Source organism: Hemicordylus capensis, chromosome 1 (assembly GCF_027244095.1).
Source record: "Hemicordylus capensis ecotype Gifberg chromosome 1, rHemCap1.1.pri, whole genome shotgun sequence".
Lineage (NCBI taxonomy): Eukaryota > Metazoa > Chordata > Lepidosauria > Squamata > Cordylidae > Hemicordylus > Hemicordylus capensis.
Window position 1 is genome coordinate 198258100 of NC_069657.1, and position 16745 is coordinate 198274844.

Here is a 16745-nt window from a genome sequence, read left to right on the forward strand (position 1 = left end):
AAATAAATGGTGTCAGGAGAGCGCTTGCTCTCCTAACCCCGTTTGGAAGGGAGGCTCTGCAGACGGGTTTGCCACTGTGGTGCCACTAGAATCAGGTCCTATCCTGGCAGTTCACACACACACCTGCAAAACTGGGCTGGGCTCCTTTAGCCCAGTTTTGCACGTGTGTGTGTGAATAGCCTCATTGCCTAACGTGTCCTTTTAATGTATTTATTTAGCACATTTTTATACCTTCCCATTTACAAATCTCCGAGTAGTTTACAAATTTAAAACCCAAACAACAATTAAAACATTAAATCAGTTTAAAATATAGATAAAAATAACTTTAAAACTTAAAAATTTAAAACTTATGGACTAAATGCTTGATTAAACAGGTATGTTTTCAGGGGTGTTTTTTGTTTGTTTGTTTGTTTAAACATCCAGAGAGGAGGCTCTAATTTTGTTTGGGAGAGCATTACGAAGTCCTGGAGCAATCCTAGAAAAGGCCCAGTTTTGGGTCACCAATGGCAACTGCAACCGGACCTCCCCTGATGATCATGGAGAAGAAGGCGTTCTCTTAAATAACTTTGAATTTCAATAGAACTACTTTGAGTAATTTTCCTTATCATGTCAGCTGGTATGAATAGGCCAATTATATTCCCAAAAGTAAACATGATTGCTGTTTCAGTGCTATCATACTCTCCAACACGTGGCAGTGGAAAAGATACATGCTTGATTTTGTGGAAGCAAACAAGGAGATCATAGTATGGAAGTGAGTTTACTATGCATATCCTTACTCCAAAATGAGAGGACCCATTTCAACAGTGGGTGGTGCACCTCACCAAAGAACTCTTGAAATATTAATAACAGTACATTTTCTGACAACAGGGAAAGCACACATTCTTATTTAGGTTTCTTATTTACAATCATGAAGTTGCTGATATAAGACCACCTCAGTATGCAAATATTAAAATGTCTTGGATTTCCAATTATTATTACAATGTACTAATCAAACACATTTGTCAAACTGTCAGACAGCAGAAATCATCATGCTGGCCAAAGAGGTGCAGTCATCAGATCAGCATCAGTGTTAGCCAGCAACATGTTCTTAGTACAAACTGAGGGTTTGCAGTACTTGATATGAAATACCTTTGTGTTTTTCTGGGCTCAACACAGAACTTGTGAGCAGTGTTTGAATTATAGGGAGGCCAGAGGGGATTTGACCCTCTTCCCTTTTGCACAGCAACCTTAGCTACTATTTTAAGAAGGTTAGGGGGCAGTGGGCGCTGATTTGGCTAAAAACTGGGAAGAATCAGGGTGTCTGTCTTGTAGATTCCATTAAGGGCTCCTCACATCTCCCCCAGTAATTTGACTGCAGCGGGGAGCCTTTCTGAAAGAGGGCAGACCCAGACCCACTATCACGAATCCTTAAATAAATAAAGTCACTGCATGTGACTGTACCCTGGCTTAGACATGGCAGATAGTCGGATTTGAGCTGGAGTTCAGATGGATATTTGCTAATGCTGAAGGGGGTTGGATCTCTTGATATGTAACCCAACACAAACATACTCCATGTTTTTCTGGAACATCTGATATAATCCTCAAGCAGTACCTAGTCACAGTCTGGTACCCCCAAACAAGTGGCAGCAAAGAAGTCATGTCATGGTGAGAATAGGCACATGGGCTCTAAGGAACAAAGCAAGGAGTGCTGTTACCCTGTTTAGTGTATTCAAGGCAGCATTTGCTGCATGAAGAGCTGGCTCAGCTTTCGCAAGGTCATTTTCAGATTCTTGCTGCTTCTTTGTCACTTCTGCTTGAATAGCAGCCACCTAGAAAACATCACAGAATAATTGTCGTACCACTGATGGCCCTGCTGCCTTGCAAATAGTTACTGGGAACGTTTATATGGGATACATACGCAAATCAAGAGGGGAGGGGGCTGTTGCTCCGTGGCAGAGCACATGCTTTGTATGCTGAAGATCCCAGATTCTGTCCCTGCCTTCTTCAGTTCGGGCTGGAAAGACCTTTGTCTGAAACACCAGAAAGCTGGTGCCAGAGAGGCATAGCAAGGCTGAAGTGGGTCCTGGGACCAGAATGGAAGACCTCCTCCTCCATTTCACTCCTCCTTCTCCCTTGCTCCTCTGCCTGTTGGGGGTAATTATTTATACAGCAGAGTATTTCAGGAGCTGACTCACTCCCATTACAGCAGAAGTTAACAGGGTCTCAGGGACAATGATCAGCTTGGAGATTTATTTATTTATTTAATACATTTCTTTACCGCCCAAAACGCAAGTTCTCTGGGTGGTTTACAAACAAGAAAAACAGCCAAGTAAAGATTGAAACATTCCAACAATTAAAATAAAAAAGTCAAAACTATTAAAACACAATTTAAAAAACTCATGTAAGGTTAAACTAATCTACTTTATTCAGAAGTACATGATGAGAGAAAAGACCTATAACTAACTTCTGGCTATATGTTGGTCAGAGAGAGACCTATAAACATGGTGCTCAGAAAGAGAGAGAGAGAGTTAAGCATTCTGGGAAGAAGGAGGAGGAAGTCATTCCCAGGAAGTTCCTGAGTACAGTCTATCCATAGAGGTGTCATAGAGGCAGAGATAAACAGGAAAGAGAAGGACACCCAATGCCCCTAGTGGCACCTTTTGATGTAGTGATTCTTTTTGTTTGGCAGGGGGAGAGTAACTGGCCCTATCCACCCCCAGCTCAGTACCTCCAGTGACTGTTGCTGGTGTCTATCTTACGATTCTTTTTAGATTTTGAGCCCTTTGGGGACAGGGATCCATCTTATTTATTTATTATTTCTCTGTGTAAACCGCCCTGAGCCATTTTTGGAAGGGCAGTATAGAAATCAAATAAATAAATAAATAAAAATATAATGCTGCTTTTGAATATTGCTATTGTTTATGGGGTAGCATTCTGACAAAGTTACTCATGAGAAGCACCACTGAAATCACTGAGTTATCTTTAGTACCTTAAAGCCCATAACTTTCAATGGAACTCAGTTATGGCTAACTTAGTCTAAATGCTACCCATGAATTCTTAGGAAAGCAGTATATAAATATATTAGATAAATTGAATACATTACCCTACTAATAAATTATTGTCCATGTTCTGATGGATATACATAATGTCATTTTATTAAGGTCTTACAGTGAGGCTATTCTCACATGCCTCCTAACCCAGGCTAGCAGCAATGCCCAGCCTGGGTTAGACGTGTGCATGAGGACCACTGCGATTGGGCCCTATCCCAGCGGGGCAGCGCCACCTAGTCTGGCTTTTAAGCCCAGTTGTTAGTTGCTACCTGCTCATGTGCAAGCACAGTCTGCTTCCAACCCAGCTGCACACAGAGACGGGCGCCTAGAGCGCCCATCTCTCAGGGGAATCCCCCAGTGCATCACGCGTGTTGCACGGTGCATTGTGGGATACCTGGAGATCGTATTGTATCGTCCCTGCTTCTGGAGCTTCATGCTGCATTGCGCAGTGCTGCTTGTCTGGGAGTGCGGTCTGTGTTCCCAGGAACATGAAATCACTCATCTGGGGGAAAGGTGAGTTTAAGCAGCCTTCCTGACTACCAGCTTCCCTGCCTGTTCTTTAGTCTGGAGCTTTTCAGGTGGCAAGCCCACCACCAATGAGCTATGCTCTGTAAAGAATACCAAGCTGACAGGGCCTAGAGGGCTTACTCAGCCACATTAGACAAACACAAATGCAGAGGAGTGTCCAATTGCAATGGAACAGCAGGTAATGCCAGGTGGCTGAAGTGGTTCAGGAAGAAAGTTGGTTCAAGAAGCAAATATGAAGAAGGATCAGTGTGACCTCTCTCCAATCCAAACTTAACAAAATTTCTCATCTGATTAAGCAATATGCTCAGACTAATTTGCTGGTCCAAAAATAATGTGACACCTTCTAGTAGCTTATTTTTACACTGATAACACACACATGCTTAAAGAAAATCTGTGGGTGGGATGAGATGGCATGGCAATGTTCTGTCAAGCACTGTGAGAAAACAGACAGTAGAGAGTTAGTGACAGAAAGATGCAGAATGACATAGTTCTGTCCTTCTTATAGCATCCAGTTCCACTCCGTGAGGCCAGCTTTCCCACTTTTAAGGGCTGCAAAAGTTGTCTGCTGCTTTATTCATTCTTTTATGAAACACTGTGGAACTTACTTCTGAGTAAACATGAGTAGGATTGCACTGTATTAATAGACGTATATAAATATTGGCTCTCTGTATTACCTTCTGCTCCTCCTCATCAGCTGTGACTTTTTCTTGACTTAGTTTTTCAGTCTGTTGTCCTATTTTGTCAATCAGAGCCTCCATATCTTTGTTTCTCTGATGAAGTTCTGTCTCTTGAACAGCAAGCTTAGACTTCAGATCTTCTACCTAAAATGTAACAACAATAATCTGGTAATTAAGTGTTAACAAGATTTAAATGATATTCAAAACAACCAGTTAAAAGGAGTCATTGCCTTGGGCTTTGTTGTACACTTGTATAATTATTTTCAGCCCTCTAGAGGATGCATAATTACATTTCTGTATTTATAAAAAGATTGCCCTAAGGCACCAAGATAAATTTTACAGTCTATTGACTAGCATATTAATGTGGGGTCAAAATGTCCCCCAGTAAAGAACGGTTCTCAAGGATTTTCAAACTATCCAAAGTGTGTGTGTATGCGCAATGTAGAACAAGATGATAGGTGCTATACATAAAGTAAACAGAGGGAGGGAAGAGGAGAGGCAATGGAAACAAGGAAGGGGTGAGACTTTCCATTTTACAAAGTCTGGTGGTGCAATTCTTTTGTACTACTACAACATTAATAATAATAGTAATAATAATACTACTCTAATAATAATAATAATAATAATTTTGCAATAGTAGTACAAAAATTTACACAGCTAAAGGACTAAGGAAATGGCTCCCAGTTCCAAAGAAGTTCACAGTCTAAAAAGAGACACAAGGCAGACACCAACAACAGCCACTGAATTGTTGCTGTGCTGTGCTGAATATGGACAATTAGTAGTAGTAAAAACAGGGTTTGGCTGGGATCAGGGCAGCAGAGGCAACCCGGGGCTCAGAGCAAAGCATACTGGCTTACATACAGTGTAGTGCCTCACTGATGGAATCCAAACCTGTGTGAGTCCTGTGTGAGTCCAAAACACGTTGCCACTGCTGGCAAATGTGAAATTGGGAAGAATGGGAGCAGGGTCGCTGCAGTTCTGACACAATCCTTAGGAGCCATGGAGGTTCTCCATATTCACTAGCAATGGTGACGCAGTTTTCCCAGTCATCCCCTTGCATTGCTAATTTTCTGACTGGAAGGTGGCTTTTTATGTAGGGGAACATTAAGAAATGTTATTCCCCCATCTGAAGTCTGAAATGATTGTCTATCTATTCTTCCACCACCTTGTCTGCTGCATATGTAAATCCTGAGATCTAAGGGACAAAGGAAATGGGTTTCAATCTTGGACAAAATTAATTTTTGTGTTTTTTTTTAATTACCCTGTTTCTGTCTTTAAGATTTTGCCAGCCTTTAATTGGGCCTCTGAATGTAGCCCACTTAATTTAGCCAGCATTAGTCAAAAGCTCCCACTGATTATTTGGCTCCAATTGATAAGACTGTTGAGGCAAGGACTTTTAGCCAAGAGCAGTTTACTCCCAAATGCATCAATATCCTCAAGCACACCCCTTTACTTCCCTCCCATTTACATTAACAGATGCTATTCACTCCTATAGAAAATGTAAATCATTCTGCTAGGAGATGTTGTTGCAGTTGGAACAAAACTGCTCTCTGTTCCTGATACTGTGCAGCTCCGTCTCCACGCGGCCCATAGGGGTGTAGAGTGTATGTATGCAGAGTGCACAGAGACACCTTGACCTGCCCTGCCTGCAGGATTCTCTACAATCTATAGGCCCTCTTTCTGTTCTTCTGTGTCCACCACTTCAAGTGTGTGGTATGATGACTCATAAAAGAAAGCTGAGTTCCAGTCTACTATGACAAGCCCTGAGAACTCTCTCTGAGCTCTGAGAAAGACACTGTAGCCAGGGGTGTAGCTAGGGGAGAGGGGGCCCATGTTCACTCCTCTCTCTGGCAGCCCCTCAGAGTGAGGGAGATAAGGAAGAACATAGGTCGGGGTGGAGTGGGGGGGGGCCTCAGGAGTTGGGGGCCCAGGTTCTTTGAACCATTTCACTCAATTATAGCTACACCCCAACTGTAGCCCAGCTACATATGAATGGCATATTCTGAATTCTCTTTGTTTTCCAATCCACAGCAAATGATGTCCAGAGGGTACCTGTGCTTTAATAAGTTTTTTCCAGGTCACAAATGATGTAAGTTTAGAACCTGTCTGTCGTATTTATTTAGAAAATGTAGTTGCAAATCCTGCTAGCAAAGGTGTCATGAATTGCCCACAATGCTGAAAGGACTTTCATACAATGTACTAAGAGGGTGAATTTTATGCAAAATTATCCTTGTCAGCAGAGTCCACTGCAGGCCAATGCTTGTTAGTCCATAAATGAGCTGATTGCATGTTCACAACTACAATTTTCATGAAGTCTCATTCAAAGAAATATTAATGGCCATTATTTAGCTACAATATCACAAGAATGTACAACTGACACTCTCCAAGTGTTCCTTGCAAGAACGTCTCTTGAAATGCCATTTTAAAAGCAACAATATTTTTTAATAAAAGTTTTTTAAAAAATAAATAGGATAGAGAATCAGTGCTTACATCAAAATAACACCTGTCAGGAGAGATCATTTAATTTTGGGAAACAAGACTTTTTCCACCAGAAAAGCACATCTTTGGTACTTATTTTTAATAATTACAGGAGGTGGGGGGAATCAGTGCATCTCTACAGATGTTGAAAAATTGCTTTACAGTGTTCCCTGCATGGTGAAGGGTCCATGGAAATTAGCAACTTGGTTCCCAACTAGTACACAATCATGTACAATGTTGCCAGTACTGCTCTATTTTGGGATAGTGTTGCAAAGCACCCCTCATTCCTTTCGTAAGGAATTCCTTACCCTAAAGGAAGAAGGAATGTCTTGACCTTTGCCCCAGGACACATATATCTGCCCTGGCCACAACACAGGTTCTCAAACTCTGCTCATCATACACCCCAGCATTTTGGAACTGCACATGCGAGTTGCCGCCCTTTGCTCCTCATGCATTTCCTTCTTCTTTTTGATTTCCTGCTCATGAGGAGACCAACATGCAACAAATGCACCAACAACCCAAGGAAGGGGTTGTATAGATAACATTTTGCCCTTCTAAGCCTCCTCAGCTGCATTTTTCTCTTTGCCTCCCTCTCTGCTTCTCTGGCACTCTTCAGTACAAGCCTTCAGCCAGGCTCTGGTTTAGAACCTTAGCCAAACCGATTGATTCTCCATTAGAACTTCAGCTAAACTGTTTCCAGCAAGACTCTCTGTTAGACTATTAAGCCATTAGCCAATATTTCTTGCATTTGCCTAACCAAACTCTTTTTACCTTCTGTATCCCCATTTTATCCTTAATAAAGCTTTAAACTGTATTTCTGCCTCCTCATCTTTTCAAATACACCAAGCCTTGTTTACATTAATACTGGAACCAAACTCCTCTCCAAGCCAAGCTAATTTCCCCACTTAAAGCCAAAAACATAGTTGGCAACGTCTAGCCAGCACTCTGGAGCAGTTTTGGTATCAACAATCAGGTGTTGTGTATGACAAGAAACATATGGCAAAAAGTTGTACACAGTGGCTGGCCCTAAATAGCTTTGTGAGGAAGGATACATAACCAAGACAACTCAAGTTGCTAGTATCTATCTATCTATCTATCTATCTATCTATCTATCTATCTATCTATCTAAGCCTTCTATCTATATTATTAATTCTCTTAGCTGACGGTGGGGATGTGTGTTAAGCTCTTCATGGTGGAACTCTTGAAAGGTTGTGCAAGAGTTCCGACCATGGTAATGGAGGCAGTAGTAGCCCGGCCTGTGGAGGCGGCTGGGCAGCCAGGAAGAGGAGGCGGTGGGCAGCAGTAGAACCCCGTCACAGAGAGCAGCCTGGCAATGGCCCCGGTGGGGAGGTGGTGGTGCTGGCGCGGCCCAGCCCGGGGACGAGGCTGGGCCGCCAGAAAGAGGAGGTGGCAGGCGGTGGTAGAGCTGCGCCACCGAGAGCAGTCTGGCTAGGCAGGCGGCGGAGCCGCACCTGGCTGGGAAGGAAAGCACTGCTGGTGGCCAGGGACGAAAAGCTGAGAAGACTGGTGCAGAAGGTGGGAGGGAGGGCAGAAGGTGGGGGGGAGAGGGGAACCACCAGGCCCAAAGAGCACACAGATGCTCTGCGTGGCTTCAGCTAGTCTATCTATAAAAGCCTTAGGATGTATGTTGTTGCATATCCCGTGCTACCTGGCACATCTCTCAAGAGTTCTGACAACACTCAGTGAGGGGGGGCACGGGGTGGGGGTGGGGGTTGAGGAGCGGCTGGAGCCACAACCAATGGAAACTGGTCCTGCCAAGGAGAGCCTTCTACCAACCATCTTCTGCCTCGCACACTGGCTCTGAGAAGAAGTGGTGGCTACCCTGACTCCCCCCACTCTCGAGCGGCAACTGGAAGAGAAGGGAGGAAAACTGATGGAGCCCAGTGGGCATTTATTATTGTAGCGGGAAAGAAGCCTCTCTGAAATGACTGGCTCACCCACGGCAAACAGAGGCCTCATAAACCAAAGCAGGACAACTCTCTCCCAGGAAGAGAACGGCCACAACAAAAGCCTGTAAGCCCCCTTAACTTTGCAGTGCTGGCTCCCACAGCAGTTGCAGAGAAAGTCCTGCACAGCTCTGCTGCTCTGCATCCAGCTGCTGCGCTTAAATACAATACAGTATAGCAGGGGCTGTTGCAGGGGCATGACAAGGAAGTGTGTGTGTGTGTGTGTGTGTGTGTGTGTGTGTGTGTGTGTGTGTGTGTGAGAGAGAGAGAGAGAGAGAGAGAGAGAGAGAGAGAGACTCTGTGTTTGAGTGTGCTCTGTTCTTAGTGGGTCTGCCCCACCCTACCCTGCACTTTTGCCAGGCCTCCCTATGTGCAGAACTCAAAGGGGATTCCTACTCACGAAAACCCCTCCCCGCATGCTTCCACAGCACACATACATCACCTTCTGAAGCTCCAAGCCTGGAGGGAAAGCAGGATGTCAGGCACAGACAAGGGGGCACGGGGTCCCTCTCTCATTCTCCCCCACTAAAATGTAAGAGACTTCACTTCCCCTAGAAGAACCACCCTCAGTACTTTCCTGCACTCTTCCCCCCCCCCACCAACCTCCATCCCAACCAACATGATGGGGTGTGTGAGTAGATGCGGGTCTGGGGCAACTGAGGGACTAAGAGAAAAGAGGTGGAAAGTAAACAGGAAGTGACGGGGCGCTAGAATAAAGGGAGGGCCACACAGAGTATCCCTCTCTTCCCCCCACTCAGTGCATCAGACCCTTGGTCCATCCATAAGAACATAAGAACTACCCTGCTGGATCAGGTCCAAGGCCCATCTAGCCCACCAGATGCCGCTGGAAGCCACAGGCAGGAGTTGAGGGCATGCCCTCTCTCCTGCCGTTACTCCCACACAACTGGTATTCAGAGGCATCCTGCCTTAATCCCGTTGAATAAACTTATTTATCCTAATATATCATTATAACAATTTATGTAGAAGGCCAATTTAGTCCTTAACTGCTATGGGCACTGATCCTGCAATGTGCACTTAAGAATAAATAAAGGAAAGAAAGGGGCGGGGGGAGAGAGGGTGGGGAGGTCTCTGGGCTGTGACGGAGGGCAAGGAGAGCAATCGAGTACTAGCGCACAGATGCTTAAGAATAAATACAACATAAATCATTGGGGCTTACTTCCAAGTAGATGCCAGGGAGGGAACTCGAGTGAGTTGTGGGGTGGGATGGTGTAGTGAGAGAGTGAGCTGTGGCCTTTGGGGGAGGTTTCACCACCTCCGCTGCCATCCTGAGTGGCAGGGGGCGGCTTAAGAAAGTGGTGGGGGGAGGCAGGGCAGGGAGCCGGATTGTTTAAGGAGGGGTGAGAGAGAGAGAGAACTAGGGTACGGAGGCTCTGTACAGGGCGGGGCCAGCTAGTCTATCTAGAAAGCCTTATATTGTTTGAGACCCAGCACTGGCTTGAGGAACACCTGTGCCCATACCAACTTGCTTGATCACTGCAGTCATTTTGGCTGGTCCCCTCCTCTGGGTACTCCTGTCTTCAGAACTGAGGCAGGGCGTTACCAGGGAGAAGGCTATTTTTGGCCATGGCATCCCAGATTTGGATTTCCTTTGCCATGGAAATTCACCTAGTACTTTCCTTGCTATCTTTAAACACCAGTCAAATGCTTTTCTCCCAAAAATTTAAAGTGCTTTTAGTATATCTTGTCCTTAAATGATTTGATGTCTGCTGATATCCTTTGTTTTATGCCTTTTTACTTGCTTTAAATTGTGTGTGCTTGCTTTTTATGTACTTTTTAATCTACTATTTTAAAGCTCACTGGTATCCTCAGATAAAAGGTAGAATATAAATTAGTGAAATTATATTTAACTTGATTCATAGTTACTTCTAAAAATTATATTTAACCAAGATTTCTAGTTATTTCTAGGTGACATCTTACCTCCTGAAGACTGAAAAACATATAGGTTTAGGACATGTTGGAAAGGGTGTGATGCAAAGGGAACCTATATGCATATGTTGTGATGATGCCTATGAATTGAAAGCTATTGGGCTAAGATCTCATGAGCTATTTACATTATGACTGGTTATATGCTGCCAGATGCTCCTGAAAAAGCATCATGGGGTAACATTTAAAGAATAATTTGAAAGGAAGATTACAATTTAATTTATTGTGGGTTTTAAAAAAGAGAATACATGTATGTGCTTGTGGATTTCAAAATGCAACACAGAAATGACATGGATGCTTGAAACCACACTTTATAGTGACTGAACTTTTGTTGAATGTATTTCATAAAATCATAATACCTTAAACAATATTCAAAACAAATTTAGGTTTCCCCTACAGGAGCAATATGGGTGGGTTCCCCTACAGAACTCACCAAAAAGATTTCCATAATTGTATGGCAAATGATGCATATCTTTGGGTTGTGACCAGATTTTGCCTCAGATAGAATTCAAAGCAAGATTTGAAAGTTCCTCCTCAGATTTAACTTCTAAGGAATTTCAGTGGGAGCCCAAACAGTGGCTGGCCTCTTAATGAAGTACCAGCGCTTCTAATGGAACACTGGCCCTCCATTTGCACTGCTGCAGCCTTCCAGGCTAAGGCACTGGCAGGATTTTCACTGCTCTCCTCCACCCCCCAAAGCAGGTCACTCTTTTGCAGCCCTCCACCCTCACCTTTTATGCAGCCCTCAGGGATCCATTTCCAGGTCACAGGGAGCACTTCCCGGGGTGAGGGAGATCAGCAAAAATCACCCCCCCCCCGTGCAACTAGTAGAACACTGCTAGCACTTCTCATGGAGCTCTGGCACTTCATTAGTCAGGATGTTGGCTCGTGTTGGTAACCATAGAAAAACTTCCAGTGGGAAGAAGATTGCACATTCTGTCAGCTGCCAAGATCGTGAGTTTTTAACCAAGCAGCAATCTAAATTATGATTTTTAGAGGCTAGTGATATGCATGTGCAAAACCGGGCTTTGCATACACCTGTGAAATGCTGGGATTGGGCTGATCCTGGTACCACCATGGCAACAAACCCGCATGTGGAGCCTCCCTCTAAAACATGGTGCTCCCTTCACCCCATTTTAAAAAATTGTTTGTTGTGGCTGCCAGACTGCGGGGAGCCAGGGGAGGGGAGGGGGATCCCCATAATGCACAGCACACGTATGGTATTTCTGGGGGGCAAGGTGATGCGGGGCGATGCATCCCAGCACCCCGACCCCTGGAGCCAGCAGCAGCCGGTGCTCATCTGGGTGGGTGATCTTCCCACCCAGAGGATCGTCTGCGGGGAGGCAAGCTTTTCTGGTCTTCCTCCCCACAGACAGGGTAGCCCTTTCTAACTAGTTGTGAGAAAGGACTTGTAGTTTTAAGGTAAAGGTTGTCTAAATATTGAGGACACTATGGAGTTTAGTCATTAATATTATTGGGTTAGTGCTAAAGAGGCAGTTGTGCAGTTCGGCTTTTTTTTTTTTTTTTTTTTGCAAGAATCCCTGCTTTTCTCAACTTGCCAAGTGCAAGAGGATCTCAGTTTAGCTTTAGTTATCAGTTTGTGGTATTGAACCTAAAACAACCCCTTATGGTTCACACCAGTTGCTAAGCAAACTGGTTATAGCCTTCCACTTCGCTATAGGTTTCCACTGATATCCTAGTTCTGCTAATCTAGTTGGCTAATACTGGTTTACACCAGGGTGCTTTCCAGATTACACTCTGCAACGGGGTCATGAAGAATCTCTGAAGTGTGCTTCCATACTTCCTGTGTTGTGACACTGCAGTCCCTACACTGACAGCAGGGTGCCGTTCATATTTCCAATGCTTTGTTTCGAATTTAGTCACTGCGATATAGTGTTATGATGTTGTATATCCGACGTAAAAATGTTGCTGTTTTTTCGGGTTGTTAATTTTCGCAAGACTGATCCCCCTGCTGTTTATGTTTTGAAAGTGATTTGCCTGAATGGAAGCAATTTGCTGCTGTTGAGTGGCTAATCTGGAAAGCACCCAGGCCTGCCGAACCTGTGATGCCCCAACTGAACAAAAGCCCGCCAGTCACAAAATCACAACACCCTCATCCCAATTTTTCAGGCAACAGGTTCAGGCAGGCAACAAGTGCAGCTGTTTTACTGAGCTGCTAACAAGCTGCCATATATATCTAGTGACTGCATTCAGTTTGGTGGGTCACACACTGTATAGGCCAGGCATGGACCACTGGTGGCCAATTTGTTTGGCAGGACATAAGCATAAACAAGTTGTTCTAGTAACTAATCCGCCTACTTTCCTTTCACTATTCCTACAACTGGACTAAATTTGGTCCAGATTGATTAGGCAGTTCACAAGTTGGCCCACCTGTGCCTCAAATGTTCATACCTTCTTGAATTGAAGTGGATGACATCATCACAAACTATGCCTTTTGAGGTGTCTCTATTTGTCCTTACAACTGTACCAAATTTCCCCCCCATTTATATATTTTTATTAGTTTTCTATATACCAATGTGACTTCCAGTTCATCTTTCAACATAGTCATACTGTAACATCTATATTTGCTCTCATATAAATATTTTCTTCATATTTTACCATCATAATCCTTTAGTTTCATTACTCAAACAAATTCCCCAACTGTTATTTTGACATTTCAAGCTCCATTGATAAATCCAAATTTACATTGTTTTTCCTGTACCACAAAGAGGGTTTCCAATCTTCTTCTAGAAAACTTACTAAATGGCCATCTCTTGCTAGTACAATAAATTTAGAAATTTCTGTTTTCTTTTGGGATTTCTTCATTGATTATGCCCAACTGAAAGGGTTCAGGTCTCTTGTGAGAATCATTTGAGAATCTTTTAAAATTCATCATGTCATATCCTAAGGCCTCCTTACTTCTCTGGAGGACTGCCACATGTGATAAAAGGACCCCTCGCTTTCTTTACATCTCCAATGCTTATTAGATACATTTTTGTAAATTAAAGCTAATTTCTTAGGTATTAAATGGCATACTTCAAATTTATTAAATTTTCTTTTACATTATAGCACACTGTGAATTTGAGATATTTGTTCCACCGCTTCTCCCAGACTTCTAGATTAATATGACCTACTTCTTATACCCACTTTACCATTGTTAATTTTACCACTTCATCTCTTGTTTCTTCACATAATAACAGATTATTATTATTATTATTTATTTTATTTACATTTTATATCCCGCTCTTCCTCCAAGGAGCCCAGAGCTGTGAACTACATACTTAGGTTTCTCCTCACAACAACCCTGTGAAGTAGGTTAGGCTGAGAGAGAAGTGACTGGCCCAGAGTCACCCAGCTAGTTTCATGGCTGAATGGGGATTTGAACTTGGGTCTCCCCGGTCCTAGTCCAGCACTCTAGCCACTACATCACGCTGGCTCATCTCTTGTTTCTTCACATAATAGCAGATTATACATTTTAATAATTTCCCAAACTATTATCAAACTTCTTCCACTTTGATCTTATCATAAAATAAGTACACATGCCAACACCAATATTTACAACATATCAGAGTATTAATTACAAGTATCATTTGGAATAAATATAACATCTTTGATAATACTCCATTTCTTGATATAATTATTAATTTGATAATTTTTCTAACTTTAATTCTCTTCTGAAGTGATAGTTGGATCTGAAACAAAATCTTTTTTGTATCTTTGCCAAAATTTTTCTAATTCCGAACAATCCCTCATAACAAATTTCTTAGATTTTTTTTTAAAAAGACATCCCTCCAGGCAATAGCCATTTAAAGGCTATATTTTTCTTCCTCAAAGTGTCTGCCACATACTTATAATGCTTCAATTTCTTTAAAATTCTTGATGGAATCTCTTTCAGAACCTTTATAGCATGACCCCCGATGGTGAGAGTATTAGCGAATGTGCGCCCCAAATCCTCTCTTTAATAGATGTGGTGGTAAGCTGTACTAAACAGTCTCTTGGTAACTTATTCACAGAAGCATAGTTAGAGTTCACACGAAAAATCAAATCCACTTGGCTCTCAAACTCCATTTGCATAAGTGCTGCTATCTCTGTAATAAGCAATTGTCTCAGATCTTGGTCCTTATCTTCAGGTACACCCCAAAGTCTTAATATTTTATCTTTCTGTCTAATTTCCAACATCACCATCTGGTCTTGCAATTTATCAGAGCAATCTTTTAGTTGTATAATACCTTGCTCTACAGAGTTCATTTTCTTCCCTATTTGATTGACATCATCCACCGTCTTTTTAACTGTCTCCTCGATATTAGTTACCCTGGCACTCAGTTCTGCTGTTTGTCGTTTAATAATTATCATATCTTGACTTAGCATCTGTAAGGTAGCCGAGTTTGTCGCCAGAACTGCGGCATTCTCTTCCACACCTTTTCTAATCGCGATTAACATCTCATTTAAATCAACTGGCATTGTCTCTGATAGTGACCCTGCTGTTGGGAGTTGTGGAGACTGCGGCCCTTCTTCCTGTTTTCTTTTCCCCCATTTGGATACAGATTTCCAGCTTGTATATATTAAAAACTGGCTTTTATATTCCCATTTGCCTACAATTGCCTGCAATTACCAAACCGAACAGTAGATGGCACTAGATCATGTCCTTGATGTAAACCCTTTTTGCATAGTTGCCCTTTAACCTTTTGGAACTTCATCTCCAGACTTGTTTTTAATCCTCATGAAGCTTGTTTTCTTCTAGAAGGTGCCTCCAGCTTGCTTTCACACACCTTCTCCAAACAGTGGTTATAATTAGAGCAATTAAATTCAGCCTGTGTTTTCCAGATGAACTTCTATTATTTCCATTCCTACTTATAATCTTTTCTTCTTAGGAATCTGATGCCTAACAGCTCTGTCCATGTAGTTTCACTTACGTAGGTTGCTTGAGGAAGATTCTGTCCTCTCCCCGGCCAGACAGCCTCGCAACAGAATCAGCTTTTTGCATCGCTGTTACAACTGTACCTAATTTGGCCCAAATTGGTTCCCACTCAAATTGGTTCCCATTCAAATCTTCATGTGTCTGCCATCTTAAATCAGGGTGGATGACATTATTACAAATTATGTCCTTGAGGTATCCCTATGTGTCCCTACACCTGTAGCAAATTTGGTTCAAATTGGTTAGGCAGTCAACAAATTATCCCAGTTGAGCCTCAAACATTCACATGTCTGTGTCGTAAATCTGTTGGCTCGGCTAACCCGACAGGATTTACACTCCCTTCAGCTCTACTTCTGTGAGTTAAATAGAAAGTCTAGAGATAAGAGTAGCAGCTTAGCTGCACGAACGAAAGCAAAAAATGACTCACGAAGAAAAGTAGCATAAACAAAAATAAAGTCCATTGAACTAAACTAGGTACCCCACTCTATGATAACTGAGTAATAACTGAAAATAACAGAACAAGGAATGAACAGAACAAGAACAGGCTGAAACACGAAAGGTTTGAATAATTCTTAAGTACAGACACTGTCTTCACGATGGAAACAGGAGCAAGACTGGCTTTGGGTTAAAACAAGCTTCATGATCTCACTTGTTTTAGATTCCAGTCTCTTTAATGTTTGTAGAATATATTGCAGCGTATCTGCAGTTAAATTGCAGAATTGAGATAAAAGAACGTTTTGATCAATGCTACGCTGCGTCTCCTGTGAAGAGCCATTCAGGGGGGGGTCGACAAAATCATCCCCAGCAGCAGCTTCTGTGAAGGCACAAATATCCTCTAATGGGGCAAATCTGTTTTGTAGTGAAATAGGAGTCGAGGCACTCACCGAAGGCAAGAAAGAGTCCAACTTCAGCTGCTTGGTGCGTCTCTTTGACGCTGGGACTGAGGCAGGGAGACCAGCTCCTATGCAATTCCTTCTGCCCATCCTGGAGGGCTAAAAATAATCTCCCAAGTGATAAAAAGTAGAATAAAAAATATAAAATAATAAAATAGCAAAGAATAATCCAGAAAGAGAGGTCTCTACAGGGAAAAAAGAGAAAGAACTGGGGGAGCTGAGAGGAATCAAACTATCCGTCGGCCATGTTGGCTCCCCAGACACTGTCTGTGATAGGCAATGTTGCTGACAGTAATCTGTCCCAGAAACAGCGT

At 42.8% G+C, this 16745-nt stretch overlaps 1 protein-coding gene across 22 annotated transcripts in view; it reads right to left on the reverse strand.

Moving 5' to 3' along the window:
• Positions 1-16745, reverse strand: part of LOC128332356 (dynein axonemal heavy chain 11-like) — a 353782-nt gene that overhangs the window by 90026 nt on the left and 247011 nt on the right. For 18 of the 22 annotated variants that reach the window (XM_053266643.1, XM_053266647.1, XM_053266645.1 and 15 more), the window contains 2 exons: positions 4232-4374; positions 1695-1808 (listed from right to left, as the gene is read on the reverse strand). In XM_053266643.1, the coding sequence (XP_053122618.1) occupies positions 1695-1808; positions 4232-4374 (257 nt within the window). Of the gene's footprint in view, positions 1-1694; positions 1809-1897; positions 2416-4231; positions 4379-5495; positions 5861-9116; positions 9152-16745 lie in introns of those variants that run through there. The other 4 variants (XM_053266772.1, XM_053266764.1, XM_053266759.1 and 1 more) reach the window with 4 other exon arrangements.